This window comes from Oreochromis aureus, linkage group 22 (assembly GCF_013358895.1).
Source record: "Oreochromis aureus strain Israel breed Guangdong linkage group 22, ZZ_aureus, whole genome shotgun sequence".
In the NCBI taxonomy this organism is placed as follows: Eukaryota; Metazoa; Chordata; class Actinopteri; order Cichliformes; family Cichlidae; genus Oreochromis; species Oreochromis aureus.
In genome coordinates, this window is record NC_052962.1 from 32070725 (window position 1) to 32086727 (window position 16003).

Consider the following 16003-nt stretch of genomic DNA (forward strand, 5'->3'; position numbering starts at 1 on the left):
AAATGATTTTTAAATTTAATATCACCAGATGAGAGAAGATTAGAGGATTCACGTAGCAAATCATTGCAGGATGTGGGAGGTAAAGGGAGTAAATACAATACAACATAAACCGAGAGTGAGTGAAACACAGTTTAAGTATAAATGCGCCTTTTTGGCTCACCTGTTCAGCTCTTATACTTTCTCAGTGTTGACCTACTAAACTGCGTGCAGCACAATAAAGCTCAGCTGACTGAAACACAGGCTGTTACTGGTGCAGCTCACTGCTGAGGGTGAACAAGCGTGACTAACTTTCGATTTCGATTTTATCAGGGACAACATGGCGTCCGTCTAAAATCTGACTGTAGAAATCATTTGGTAAATCAAATCAATAGAAAAGTAATAAAAATAGAAGTTGAAGCATAAACGAAGGCTTTCTAAAACGTAAAAAAGTGAATTAAAACCGGAGCTGCTCGACCAAACGTTTCGGTTTACGTGAGGAATCAGACTGCTGTCGGTGTGTAGTTATCTCTGCATCAGCATGTTGGAAGAAGCAGCACCAGAATGGTTGTCAGAGGAGGTGAAAACAGGAGTAAGTATGAAGTTTTATGTCTTTTATAGGTTTGGTGGACTGTTGATGTGCGCAGTGCTGCGCTCTTTCTTATTTCGCGGGTTAAAGGCGAAAATTACAGCTGCGTACTAAGCGGAAGTAATTCTAAATACTTTTTTCCCCTTTTATTTGCAGACAACCATTATTGGCATAGAGTATGATGGTGGGGTCGTGTTGGGGTCTGATTCCCGAGTGTCTGCTGGGTAAGTCTGTGAGATCGTGCCCGCGCAAACGTGCACGTTCGCTGTGTGACCGTTTCTGCCTGCATATCAGTTCATTCTTCCTCCTATATTCACCTTTCAATCTGAATCTCTCCCTTCACCCTCCACGCAGAGAAACGGTGGTGAACAGGGTGATGAACAAACTGTCTCCCCTCCATGATAAGATCTACTGTGCTCTGTCAGGATCTGCAGCAGACGCTCAGACCATGGCTGAGATAGTCAACTACCAGCTGGATGTGCACAGGTAAATGCACAAAGTACCGAAAAAAAGGCTGATGGACAGACATTGTGATCTTTTTATAAGGGTATAATATAATAGTTAGACTGTAAAACAGAAAAAAAAAACCTAAAGTCTGATTAAGCTTGTTTGCATACAGTCCTAACCGTAACCCAGAATGTTGGAACGTTGTGTAAAATCTAAATAAAAACACATTATGAATGATTCACAAATAAAATAAATCACTATGTTATTCACAATAGAACATATAAAAACATCACATGATTAAAGTGAGAAAATAAACTATTTTAAGAAAAATAATAGCTCATTTTACATTTCTATGGCAGCAGAACATCTGAAAAAAGATACGGCCATGTTACCACTGTGTAGTTACCCCTCATATTTTACCAACAGTCTGTAAACATGTGGGATATGAAGAGAGCACCTGCTGAACTTTTGAGAGAGTAATATTGTCCCATTCTTGTGTGATAGAGCATTTTAGCTAGACTGGACTGCATGCAGGTCAATTCAGCACCCAGACTCTTCTGCTACAAGTCATGCTTTGTAATAGCTTCAGTATGTGGTTTACCATTGTCATGCCGACGTATGTAAAGCCTTGCCTGAAAAAGACGTGGTCTGCATGGGAGCATATGTTGCTCTAAAATCTGTGTATACCTTTCATTATCAACCATGGCTGTAGTGGTTGTAGCTCAGGAGGCAGAGCAGGTCAATAACTAATCGGAAGGTTGGTGGTTCGTTGGTGGTTCCTGTAGTATCAGGTAAATGATAAGAGGGACCGGTGTCCATGTTTTCCCAAGAGAATTTCAAATTGTGATTCATCTGACCAGAGAGCAGTTTTCAACGATTCCTCAGTCCATTTAAAATTAGCCTTGGTCCAGAGAAGGTAGGGGTGTTTCTGGCTCATGTTCACATAGGGCTTCTTCTTTAGATGACAGAGCTTTCACCTGTGTTTCTGGATAGCACTGTGAATTGTCTGCTCAAAGACAATGGTTTTTGGAAGTGTTCCTAAGCACATGCAGTGATTTTGATGACAGAATCAGGCCTGTTTTTAAAGCAATGCCACCTGAAGGCCCAAAGATCACAGGTTTCCATTATTTATTTTCAGGCTTGTCCCTTGCACACAGAGATTTATGCAGATTCTTCTGACTTGTTTGATGATATTATGAACTGTAGCTGATGAGATATTCAAAGTCTTGAATTTAACATTTAAGAAAATTATTTTGAAATTTGTAAAAATAGTCGGTGTTTTCGTTTTGCTTCTGAGTAACGTACCACTTACTTTTCCAGCCTATTTTTGACCCCATGCTAAACTTTAGCTCATTTTGAATTTGTTACTGTCATCAGATTCAAAATGAGCTTCTTTTTTTTAATTAAACAGTAAACTGGCTTAAACATTTAATGTATTTTATATGTTCTATTGTGAGTAAAATATGATTTTATGAGATTTTTAAACCATTGCAGTCTGATTGTATTTACATTTTACAATGCACCACAACTTTATTGGAATTGGGGATTTATAAGCTTATTAAAAATTAATAAGTTTAAATCTATCTCTCAATATCTTTTAACTCTAATTACCTTTAGTCGATTCACCTACATTCCAGTAGATGTTTTGGAACGTATTGTTTTGTGTTTCTTTACTGTTTAAACTAAAATGCTGTTAAGACTAAAAGTCTAAATATTATTGTGAAAACCAATTAATGCTAACAGTTTACTATTTTCCTAATAAATATCCTCAAACTTTTTGTGCTGAATATTTCTTAGAAATTAGCCCATTAGAGCTTGTAAAGGTCTGCCTGAAAAAAGGAAAATAAAATATATCATATTACCAGATGTTGGTATTGTGTGTAGGAATCTGTCAGGATTTATAATGTCAGGCTCCATTCAGTGCATCTAAATACAGTGGGGCAAAAAAGTATTTAGTCAACCACCGATTGTGCAAGTTCCCCCACTTAAAATGATGACAGAGGTCAGTAATTTGCACCAGAGGTACACTTCAACTGTGAGAGACAGAATGTGAAAAAAAATCCATGAATTCACATGGTAGGATTTGTAAAGAATTTATCCAGTAAATCAGGGTGGCAAATAAGTATTTGGTCACCTCAAACATGGAAAATCTCTGGCTCTCACAGACCTGTAAAGTCTTCTGTAAGACGCTTTTCTGTCCCCCACTCGTTACCTGTATGAATGGCACCTGTTTGAACTCATCATCTGTATAAAAGACACCTGTCCACAGCTTCAAACAGTCAGACTCCAAACTCCGCCATGGCCAAGACCAAAGAGCTCTCGAAGGACACCAGGAAAAGTATTGTAGACCTGCACCAGGCTGGGAAGAGTGAATCTACAATAGGCAAGCAGCTTGGTGTGAAAAAAATCAACTGTGGGAGCAATCATCAGAAAATGGAAGACATACAAGACCACTGATAATCTCCCACGATCTGGGGCTCTCACGCGCGAAGATCTCATCCCGTGGGGTCAAAATGATCATGAGAACGGTGAGCAAAGATCCCAGAACCACACGGGGGACCTGGTGAATGACCTGCAGAGAGCTGGGACCAAAGTAACAAAGGTCACCATCAGTAACACACTAAAGCGGCAGGGAATCAGATCCCGCAGTGCCAGACGTGTTCCGCTGCTGAAGTGAGTGCATGTCCAGGCCCGTCTGAAGTTTGCCAGGAGCACATGGATGATACAGCAGAGGATTGGGAGAATGTCATGTGGTCAGATGAAACCAAAGTAGAACTTTTTGGTATAAACTCAACTCGTCGTGTTTGGAGGACGAAGAATACTGAGTTGCATCCCAAGAACACCATACCTACTGTGAAGCATGGGGTGGAAACATCATGCTATGGGGCTGTCTTTCTGCCAAGGGGACAGGGACGACTGATCCGTGTTAAGGACAGAATGAATGGGGCCATGTATCGTGAGATTTTGAGCCAAAACCTCCTTCCATCAGTGAAAACTTTGAAGATGAAAGCGGCTGGGTCTTCCAACATGACAATGATCCAAAACACACCGCCCGGGCAACAAAGGAGTGGCTCCGTAGAAGCATTTGAAACTCCTGGAGTGGCCTAGCCAGTCTCCAGACCTCAACCCCATAGAAAATCTGTGGCGGGAGTTGAAAGTCCGTGTTGCTCGGCGACAGCCCCAAAACATCACTGCTCTCGAGAAGATCTGCATGGAGGAATGGGCCAAAATACCAGCTACTGTGTGTGCAAACCTGGTAAAGACCTATAAGATAAGATAAGATGGCCTTTATTAGTCCCACAGGTGGGAAATTTGTTTTGTTACAGCAAAAGTGCAAAGTTATGTAGCAGAAATTAGAAAACACTGGAATGCAATAAAATACAATAAAATAAAATAAAATACTATATACAATAGAATAAAATAGAATAGAATAATATATACAATAGAATAAAATAGAATAGAATAATATATACAATAGAATAAAATAGAAATACAAATACTATATACAACTGAGTAGGAAAATACAAACACAACCGTCAGAAGAAGAATTGCACATATAGCAGTCTTATTGCACATGTGTGGGTTTGTGTGTTTGATCAGCTGCAAAAGTCTTTATTGTAGAGTCTGACAGCAGTGGGGAGGAAAGACCTGCGAAATCTCTCCGTCCCACACCGTGGGTGCATGAGTCTCCCACTGAAGGAGCTGCTCAGTGCTGTCACAGTCTCATGCATGGGGTGGGAGATGTTGTCCAACAGGGATGACAGCTTAGCCACCATTCTCCTGTCACTCACCACCTCCACTGGGTCCAGAGGGCATCCTAGAACAGAGCTGGCCCTTCGGATCAGCCTGTTCAGTCTCTTCCTGTCCCCAGCAGAGATGCTGCCCCCCAGCAGACCACACCATAAAAGATGGCTGAGGCCACCACAGAGTCATAGAAGGTCTTCAGGAGTGGGCCCTCCACTCCCAAGCGACCTGAGTCTCCGAAGCAGGTACAGCCTGCTCTGCCCTTTCCTGTAGAGGGCGTCTGAGTTATGAGTCCAGTCCAGTTTGTTGTTCAGATGAACACCAAGGTACCTGTAGCTGTCCACAGCCTCGATGTCCATACCTTGGATGTTCAGTGGTTGCAGTGGAGGATGTTTGTGCCTGCGGAAGTCTACCACCAGCTCCTTGGTTTTACTGGCGTTGATCTGGAGGTAGTTCAGCTGGCACCAGTCCACAAAGTCTTGAGTCAGTCCTCTGTAGCTCCTTGTCGTCCCCATCAGTGATGAGGCCGACTATTGCAGAGTCATCAGAGAACTTCTGCAGGAAGCACTGGGTGGAGTTGTGGGAGAAGTCTGCAGTGTAGATGGTGAAGAGGAACGGAGCCAGAACCGTTCCCTGTGGGGCCCCGTGACTGCAGACGACCCTGTCCGACACACAGCCCTGAGTCCTCACATACTGTGGTCGGTCGGTGAGGTAGTCCAAAATCCAGGTAGTGAGGTGATGGTCCACTCCAGAGTTCTCCAGCTTGTCCTTCAGAACCGAGGGAAGAATAGTGTTGAAGGCACTGGAGAAATCAAAGAACATGATTCTCACAGTGCTCCCAGCGGTCTCCAGGTGAGCGAGGGAGCGATGTAGGAGGTGAATGATGGCATCATCCGCTCCAATGCCAGGCTGGTAGGCAAACTGAAGTGGGTCCAGTGATGAGCTCACAAGGCGCGAAGCTGAGCCAGGACCAGCCGCCCAGGGTCTTCATCAGGTGGGATGTCAGAGCCACCGGCCTGTAGCTGTTGAGGTCCTTGGGCGTGAAGTCTTTGGCACTGGAACAACACAGGAAGTTTTCCAGAGCTGTGGGACTCTTCCCAGCCTCAGGCTCAGGTTGAAGAGGTGCTCCATCACACCACACAGTTGGTCCGCGCAGGACCTGACGACCCTCGAGCTGATGCCATCTGGACCCGCTGCCTTCTTGGCTTTAATCCTCCTCAGTTCCCTCCGAACCTGGGTGGTTGAGAGAGACAGGCTGGAGCCTTGTGTTGAGTGTGTATTGGATGCTGTTGGTGGGGTGGGAGGAGTGAGCAGGGTGAATAGAGGAGGTGTGAAGTGTCTGAGGTGTCAGAGGTGGAACAGCAGCAGTGGGGTGGGTGAGTCTGCAGCCGATGTTGGAGACTGCCTCATGGCTGAATCAAATCTGTTGAAGAAATGATTCAGTTCATTTGCTATAGTAACCGTTTGACCTCTGTTATTGCCAACAAAGGTTATGTTACAAAGTATTGAGTTGTATTTTTGTTATTGACCAAATACTTATTTGCCACCCTGATTTACGAATAAATTCTTTACAAATCCTACCATGTGTATTCATGGATTTTTTTTTCACATTCTGTCTCTCACAGTTGACGTGTACCTCTGGTGCGAATTACTGACCTCTGTCATCATTTTAAGTGGGGGAACTTGCACAATCGGTGGCTGACTAAATACTTTTTTGCCCCACTGTACATGCAGACACTTGTGAAACATGTGAGACCATACACTGAAACATTTAGAACTAAGATTTGGTAATTATCTAATTAATATTTAGAAATTATACTTATCCTTCCTTATAATATTCTACATGGGATTTCCAGCTTTGGACCAACAGAGTTCTGTCATCGCCCTGAGTCTTTATGTATTATATGTGATTCACAAAAACAGGATAAATGTGGAGAAAATACACTTTGACCCAGTATTTTTGTTTTAAATTTGTGATTTAGTCTTATGGAATGAAGAGACTTTCAGGTTCTAGTTACTTTTCTGTATTCGTTAGTCTTGAGTTCAGTATTTCTTAGTGCCTCTGGGTATTTTGAGTTCTTGGTTTTTGATGTTAATATCCTTTTTTTGTGTCTTGTCCTGTCTCATCCTGTCAACTGTGTCGCCATGTTTGTTTACCTTCTGGGCCCCCAGTCATGTCCCCATGTCTGTCTGACTCACTGTGTTCTGTGTCCGTTACTGTCTGGTTTTCTTGTCTTGCTAAGTTTCTGTGTCTTTAGTTCTAATCTCTGTTTTTTCCAGTTGCTATTCCTATTATCATCGTGGTTAGTCTGTGTCTTTATCTCCAGGGTCTGTGTGAAGTCCACGTGTCTAAGTCTGGTCTCAGTGTGCTTTATTTCCCGTTTTATTTTGATAGTCTTCTGTCTCGTGTATATGATGTTCAGTTTTGGTTTCTCATCAGTCAGATTCTGACAGTATGACTCTACATACCAGACAGTACAAGCTGTGATGCAGTTTTATAAAGTATGTATTATTATGTCTTCTTCTGTCAGTATTGAGATAGGTGAGGACCCTCAGGTTCGCTCAGCTGCCACTCTGGTGAGGAACATCTCATACAAATACAGAGAGGAGTTGTCAGCACATCTGATTGTTGCTGGCTGGGACAGAAGAAATGGAGGGCAGGTCAGTAATCACATGTTGGTGGTTACAAATAGAACCTTTAAAACACAGGTGTCAAACTCCAGTCCTCCAGGGCCGCTGTCCTGAAACTTTTCCATGTTTCCCTGCTGCAGCACACCTGAATAAAATTAGTAGGTCATTAACAAGACTATAGAACTTGACTGCATGCTGAGTTACAAAGTCAGCCATTTGATTCATGTTACAGCAGTTCATGAGTGAATGAACATGGCGCAATACAAGTACTTTTACAAGTACATTTTCCAAACACTTTACTTCACTTTAATTTACTTGAGTAGGGTTAGAGGTTGCCACCTCAGCATGCAGTCAAGTTCTATAGAGTCTTGCTAATGACCTACTAATTGTATTCAGATGTTTTTGCAGCAGGGAGACATGTAAAAAATTCAGGACACCGGCTCTCGAGGACTGGAGTTTGACACCCCTGCTTTAAAAGATTACTGGGAAAAGTTTCATTAACCTCCTAGGACCTGGCGGCCACATATGTGGACATCACATTTTGGGTTATTTAGACCAAAATACTCAATTTTGCTCTACAAGGGCCTGATATCCACTTACGAGGACATTATACTGCTACTGTTCTATCAAAATTTTAAACGAATATCCTCATATGTGGCTCTTATTTTTCTTAAAAACAAAAATAAGGTAAAAAAAAAAAAAATCTGGTAATTCTTTGTTTTTACATTCATCGGGCCCCAATATGCCCAAATATCAAAGTGAAATTAAAAATGCATGTTGAGGAAGAGTTCGGGTCTTAGGAGGTTAATACAATTTTGGTTCAGCAACATCTGCTGCTTGTTGCTAGGTGCTTTGAATAAAATGCCTTAATGAGCCAACACACTTGATGTTATTACAGGTATCATCTATAAAAAATGACATTGCTAGGTGATATGATCCCTCCTTTCCTGTGCCCTTTGACCTCCAGGTGTTTGCAACTATGAAAGGGCTCCTGACACGTCAACCATTTGCAGTTGGTGGCTCCGGCAGCTCGTATGTTTACGGGTTTGTTGATGCTGAGTATCGCAGAGGCATGAGCAAGCAGGAGTGCCAGCAGTTTGTTGTCAACAGTAAGATTTTTTTCTTTTGTTTTTTTTCTACAGGGCTTCTGATGATTTGATGCTCAGGGGAAACCAGACATTTGATGTTTCTTATACTGATTGCTCACAACACCTACTCTATTATGTCATGTTACAGCTAGTAAATATGTTAATAACTTGCGTTGTAAAAATAATATTGTGTTGTTCATTTTCCTTTCTCGTAGCTCTCTCTCTGGCAATGAACCGTGATGGCTCCAGCGGCGGCGTGGCTTACATCGTCACCATCGATGAACATGGCACAGAGGAGAAAGTGATTCTAGGAAATCAGTTACCCACCTTCTTTGACCAATAACACATTAGTTGTCCTCACAGAAGCTGTGGCTCACAGTTTTGGCACAACTGTCAATTAACTCAGCCTGTGATAAAACAATTAAGGAGCGGTATATCTTTAATAACAAGTTGCTGCATATCTCACTAATATCCAAAGGTATTTCAAGTTTATATCAACAAACCTTTATGTTAATGAAACCCTGTCTTTACAGTTGATTACATTTTTGTTTCATCAAATGAAATAAAATTGAAAAATAAGTTTTGCATTAGATGATGTTTGATTTCTCTGCAAAATACAATTACATTACACTGCTGCTTTTGTTACTCTTCATCATTAAGGGCAACCTTAGCCTCTTAAACTTGCTGAAGACTCCTTATTTGAATCTTTTTAAACAATAAATAGGTAATATTTAGAAAATATTCAGAGCCCCCGATATTCCATACCTCCACGGGGTTAACACACAAAGAATCCTTGGTTCAAAACTGAGTGGGAATTTTGTCATGAATGCAACTGGTGTAAAAATATGTGCCAAATGAAATATGTGAATCTATCTGCATGTGTTGACCACTTGTAAATAAGGGAGTGGCTGAAACCCCGGATGTTCCTGAAGCCTCAATATAAGTAATAAATGTTACCATCTTTTATGAGAGGCCTCTGGTCTGAGAAACAATTCTCCAAAGACAAATCACAGATTTTCTTCATTTCACTCAACAGAAACAATCTTCAAAGGCTGCTTTATGTTCTAAGGAAAATAAACTGTAACATTCAATCATATTAACATTTGTAACATTCAGTGTCTCATACACTAAATGTTACAGTTGCAAGTTTAATCCAGGACAATGTCGGTTGTTAGTTTGGATGTGCAGTAAAAAAAAAAAAAAAAAAAGAACTTCATATAAGGGATATTAAGAAGCGGTTCTGCACTGTCCTGCTTCAGTTGGTCTTCCTTTCTGCATTTTGGATTTATGGGAAACCCCTCATCCTGCAAGAAAATGAAACTGAAAGTAAACTAACCCTAACGCTCTGGTCCTGCGACACAGCAGGTCATTTGAGGACGAGTGTTGCCGAAATATGGCACCGGTCACAGCAACAACAATGCGCCAAGTCGTTGCTTTTACTTTAGCCGTTTCTGTCGACCTTCTGTTGTTTTACGCGTCAGGATTTACGGTGTTTCACAGCGTTTTTGGACACTTTACGCGTCTCTGGCTCTGTGCGGCTCTGCGCTGGTTGGCTCTTATCGGCGTCTGCCTGCTCACACTCGGGGTTCCCAAAGCTCTGTTGATTCGGTTTATAACTGCGCACAGTCTGCTTCCCGCGGTGTTTGAAACCGGGACCAACGCGTTTTACAGAGAGGAGAGTCAGTGCGGCCAGCTGGGAGATGTGCGCTGCTGGCTGCTGTTCAGCGGAGCTTCGCTCGCTGCTGCGCTGTTTTGGGAGATCACCATCCCGGATACCGACGAAGAGGCCGAAGGTAAAGAGCAGAAACAGAAGTCGAGAGTGCTTTTCATGAGAGTCGTCCGACTGTTCAGACCCGACTATCCCCTGCTGTTTGGAGGACTTGTGTTCCTGTCGCTGGCTGTCATCTGTAAGTATACTGTGATACTTCAGCTCTAACAAAGGTGATGCTAAGATAATAAGACTGATGGGTCTGAACACAGAAAAGAATGATGAACACTAGGAAACTTTATTATTGTACATATTTTAAAATAGTACGGTCAATATGGGAGATGTTATCATCTGAAGAGCTACTATTCTGTTTTTGGAACTAAATTTCTTCTGATAACAATGATGGTGGTTTATTTTATTTGGGATTTTTATTTGTGCATCTCTTCTCAGGTGAGATGTTCATCCCTTTCTACACTGGGAGAGTCATTGACATCCTTGGAAGTAATTACCAGGAGAATGACTTCCTGTCTGCTCTCCTCTTCATGGGCCTTTACTCTCTGGGAGGGTAAGAGGCAGACAGTGTATTTTCTTCAGGTTTATTCTGTTTCTGTCAATCAAATGTAATATATAACTGACTTTTTTCCCCCAATTTATTGATGGTTTGATTAGTTCTGTCAGTGCTGGCTGCAGAGGGGGTCTTTTAATTTGTGCCATCAGCTCCTACACATGCAGAATCAAAGTTAAGCTGTTTGGGGCTTTGACTCAACAGGAAATCGGATTCTTTGAGACCATAAAGACAGGTAAGGCTGACATATGCACACAAAGGACAGAATAAGTAAAGAAGAAAATAAAATGACGAGGCCAAGGAAGGACAGAATGACTTCAGTCAAGGCTTTTATCAATTTTCCATGCAGGTGAAATCACATCCAGGCTGTCTAAAGACACTAACCTGATGGGAAGAACAGTGTGTCTGAATGCCAATGTGCTACTGAGGACTTTCCTTAAAACACTGGGCATGATCTCTCTAATGTTGAACCTCTCATGGAAGCTCACATTCCTGGTACTGATGGAGACTCCCATCACTGGCCTCTTACAAAACATGTATGACACACACTACCAGGTAAAAGCAGGTTTACAAGAAACAATAAACTGATACTGAATCCACATAGTCATAAGTGTGTGATGCCATGGAAGTAACCTTAATTAAAATAAAAGAAATGTGAGTGATTTACAAAGGTTTACAGTAAATTTGTTTCCTTCTTTCTCATGCTTTCCTCAGAGGTTGACCCTGGCTATGCAGGACTCCATGGCTTTAGCAAATGAATCTGCAAATGAGGTAGTGTCTGGAATCCGAGTAGTACGAAGCTTTAACACAGAAAAGCATGAAATCTGCCGCTATGGTGACCGCTTGATGGTCACACACACCATCAAAACTCGCCGGGACACTGTTAGGGCTGTTTACCTGCTTGCACGAAGGGTAAGATGTTTGTTTTTTGTGTCTTTTAGAGAACAGGGTGTATTTGTACAAATTGTTGTGTATTGCCGTATTCAGCAGCATTGGTGTGTGTGTCTATACAGCTGACAGGGTTGGCCATGCAGGTCTTTGTGTTATACTATGGACGGCTTTTCATCCAGAAAGGACAGATGACCACAGGGAACCTGGTTTCCTTCATCCTCTATCACTCGGATCTTGGAGACAACATCAGGGTATCCCATAATGCTTTCTGTTATGTTATCATTCAGGACTTGTGATTACAAACTTTCAAGTGAATTTGCCTGCAGCATCAAAATCAAAGTTTCTGAGCTCCAAAAATTCCAAAATCACAAAATAACTGGAGACATTTTTTTGCTGGAACATAAAACCTAAATGCTGCCTCACCAGGTTTTTAACTCATCCTCAGCACAGGTAGAAGAACGGTGTCAGATGACTGACAAAGTGTTGATGGTTCAAAGCTTTTACACCATTTTTCACTATTTTAAGTATTTGATTGCAAAATATTATATTATACATAATATTTAACATACATGCATCTCTGAGAATAAAAAATATATTATTAAGTGATCAATTTACCAAAGACTGTCATCTTTCAGACACTCACCTTCATCTTTGGTGACATGCTGAACTCAGTGGGGGCTGCTGGGAAAGTGTTTGAGTACCTGGACCGAAAGGCTCTGGTCAGCACAGACGGAAAACTCCAACCTGATCAGCTGAGAGGACACATCAGCTTCAGTAGTCTCAACTTCACCTATCCTGCAAACCCCAACAAAACAGTGCTGCAGGTGAGAATGCATTACAGGCGGGTTGGTTAATGTGGGTGTGATTGTCCTATCCATTTATTCTGTTAGAATAACCACTGTTATCGTTCATTTATAATGTATGTCAGGACTTTTCCTTGGAACTGAAGCCTGGTCAGATGATGGCACTGGTGGGTCCATCTGGAGAAGGAAAAAGTACCTGTGTGAGTCTGCTGGAGCGATTCTACGAGCCTCAGGAGGGAGAAATCCTGTTGGATGAAGAACCACTAAAATCCTATGATCACCAGTTCCTCCACAAGAAGGTGATTCATCATGAATCCTGATGCTTTTTGAAAGCTTCCGTCTCCTGTCTGTTTTTAAAATGTCTATTTATTCAAATATACTAAAACACATGATTTTTAGATCATTATATTAATAATCTGTCTCTGTAAGAAGGTTGTCTCATTCTACATGTATAATGTGTTGTGTGTGTTTAACAGATCTCTGTGGTGAACCAGGAGCCTGTGCTCTTCTCTGGCACCATCAGACAAAACATTGAATACGGGCTTAAAGGCTGCTCGCTGGATGAAATCAAGGACGCAGCAATGAAAGCCAACGCCCACAACTTCATCATGCAGCTGGAGAAAGGCTACGATACAGGTGAACAGCTTTAACATCCTCTCAGGCTGTTTTTCATGGCTGCTTGCAGACCTGCTTTGCATGAAGTTCTTCATCACTGGGACATCAGGACATTGTAGATTCACTCTGTATTATAAGATATGAATACGCTTGCATTAAAACTTCATCTGTGATTTTATGTCCGTTTCTCAGAGGTGGGTGAAGGTGGAGGTCAGTTAGCTAAAAGTGAGAGGCAGCGGATCGCCATCGCTCGAGCTCTCGTCAGACGGCCTCAGGTCCTCATTCTGGATGAAATCACCAGCTCTCTGGACACTGAGAATGAAAATAAAGTATGTTGCACATTTGAAGGTCTCCCCAGCAGCCAGAAGCTTCTAGGTTTACGTTTCAAAGAGGGACTCAAAAATTGAAAGTTTAATGTGCTTTTAACCCCTACATGGCGAATAGTCAACTAAACTCAAACACTTAAGACTACATGTTGTAACTTTAATACTACAAAAGTCACAAACAGTCTTCAGTCTTCTGCAGGTGTTTAAATCAGAGAGCATTTTGATTATCTGCTCATTGGTCTTGCATGTTTGAAAGAAACCCATCATAAACATGTATTTATTTCATAACAAAACAGTAATTTATTTAACAGAAGATGCTGTTAAAAGTAGTGAAATATTCTTATTTTTCTGTTATATTAACTAATGTTATAAAATTAATTTATTTGAAAATGTTGTCCTACTAATAGGAATTGTTTTTTGTTGTTTGTTGTCTGTTACCCTGCTTTCAAATAGAAAAAATAATTCACGAGGTAGATAACTAATAACATGTTTTTCCTTCTACCTCTGCACAGATCCAACAGTCCCTCTCTAGCATCCCCAACCAGACCCTCCTGGTGATTGCTCACAGGCTGAAGACCATCGAGAACGCAGATCAGATCGTTGTTGTAAGTGGTGGCAAAGTTAAAGAGCGAGGGACTCACAGGGAGCTGATGGACATGAAGGGAAGCTACTACAAACTGAGAGAGGAGCTCTTCACTGAAGGAAACTCACCACAGTGAGAAACTTCTGAGTCTGTGCTGAAGCTCGATGTCCTGAGATCATTGATGTATAAAACTCTGCTGCAAACAGATGTGTGAGAACGAGCCGGAGGTTATGTAAATATTGAATATATGTTGTTTTGTATATATTTGGTAATAAACCTTTGATTAAATTATACATATGTTTGATTTTTTTCTTAAATATGTATCTTCATGATATAATGTTATTTCATTTCCTGGCTTTTGATAAAGGTGAATAAATGTTTAACACGTCAAACGTATGAAGCCATAAACCTTCATTTATCATTAATCAGAGAGATCAAAGGTTACTTTATTTCCCTCCAAAAACATCACAGAAAACTCATCACAGACTCATCTAAATGTGCTGGATTGTTTTCCCATATTTACTTAAAAAAACCTTTCACTGGACATTTAATGGTTTTGGCCATTTGATACATTTTTCCCAATGAAGGAAAAACTGAGATGGTCACATTTTCAAAATGCCACAAAATGGGTGCAGCTGAAATGAAAACAATACTACCCTGTTACTTTACTGTGGGTCAGACAGGAGAAACAATTAAAAAAACATTAATTGTACTAAACACCTAATTAATACTCATGCTTGTAGTAATCTGAAGGCTTCTGTGATCACAGATCGGTGCCTCTCCTGTTCATCGCGTCTCTGGTATCTCTGGTTTTGAAGGATCTAACTGCATTTTTTGCCCAGAATGAAAATGAAAGAATTTTCGATGCTGCCATCAAATCTAAGCGAGGGTTGGGTTTTATTGTTCGAGCTGGTGGAAACTCCCCGAGTGTCAGAGCTGTTTTTATAGGCAGTGAAGTTTTCTGGAAAGTTGCCTGATGCCATAAACACAAAACACAACAAAACACCAACCCCCCCTATCGACAAAGATCAGACACACCTGAACCAACGTGTCGCCATTTGGTCATCAGTCTGTGCGTCCACAAAATGGCGGCTGAGGTCAGGTGACTCAAACAGGGTCCGCATTTGTTTCTTTTGATCATTAATGAACTTTAAAACTTAACCAGTGCTGTGGTTTTAAAGTTTTATGAACATGTTGTATTTGTATGTACTGCAGCCCACAGCTAAATGTGTACTAAAACCTTGTTAACACTGCACGTGTGTTAGAGTGATTTATAAAAGATGACATGAAAACTCAAACAATGGAAACATCACTGCTGTGTCTGCTAACGACAGGGCATTTAAAACAAGTTTAATCATCTTCATTTTTAGCTAGTCTTGGTGCCATATTTTCCCCTAACATTAGATTAACTTATTTTCATTAGCGGGGGGTAATTTTCTTGTTCAGGAGTGAAATTTGGTTTTTTATTTTCACCTAAATCTCCGCGTCACATCTGAAAACAAAGACTTTTCTCCGATGGTTAAACTCTGATAGTTTGGAGTTCCCAGGTTTCTGCTGCAGCTGTGACTCATTGCTAAACTTGGCTGTTTCCCATCCACAATCATTGCACCGCCTGCAGGTTACAAAGGCAGGAGGGCACAAACTTCCATCCGCCATCTTAGGCCGACACTGAACACTGAGTCACAAAATGGCTGACGTGTGCAAATAAAGTTAGACACTCGGTAAAATGATAGACGATTCCCCCCATAACGATGGTGTAAAACCAAAGAGTTGTGTGTTTGGTGGAGACTCAATGTGCACCTATAAATATGTTTATGTACTGTATACACACATGTGTGTGTTTCTCTGTGTTTGTGCCTCGAAGCTTTTGCCTAATCACGTCAGCACCACACGCTGCACCACACCGCCGAGGTGGAAAGTCCCCGCTCTTCATGCTTTCACTTTCTTTTTATTTGATAATGCTTTTTATTCAGTACCAAACTTATCCAAACCACAGACACGCCCAAAGTCTTGTGACCAAAAACACCAAATCTGCAA

At 41.3% G+C, this 16003-nt stretch overlaps 2 protein-coding genes across 2 annotated transcripts; both read left to right on the top strand.

Moving 5' to 3' along the window:
* The first annotated feature begins 481 nt into the window (after window positions 1-481).
* Window positions 482-9249, top strand: LOC116317725 (proteasome subunit beta type-9-like). The gene is made up of 6 exons (XM_031736580.2): window positions 482-568; window positions 722-789; window positions 920-1051; window positions 7288-7417; window positions 8355-8496; window positions 8691-9249. Exons 1-6 carry the CDS (start codon window positions 518-520, stop codon window positions 8816-8818), a joined length of 651 nt encoding a protein of 216 aa, XP_031592440.2. The 5' UTR covers window positions 482-517; the 3' UTR covers window positions 8819-9249.
* A 447-nt stretch (window positions 9250-9696) lies between these two features.
* On the top strand, window positions 9697-14263 carry LOC116317730 (antigen peptide transporter 2-like). The gene is made up of 11 exons (XM_031736585.2): window positions 9697-10382; window positions 10634-10748; window positions 10853-10983; window positions 11098-11303; window positions 11463-11660; window positions 11762-11890; window positions 12275-12463; window positions 12568-12741; window positions 12919-13078; window positions 13250-13386; window positions 13896-14263. Exons 1-11 carry the CDS (start codon window positions 9869-9871, stop codon window positions 14100-14102), a joined length of 2160 nt encoding a protein of 719 aa, XP_031592445.1. The 5' UTR covers window positions 9697-9868; the 3' UTR covers window positions 14103-14263.
* Window positions 14264-16003: the final 1740 nt, after the last annotated feature.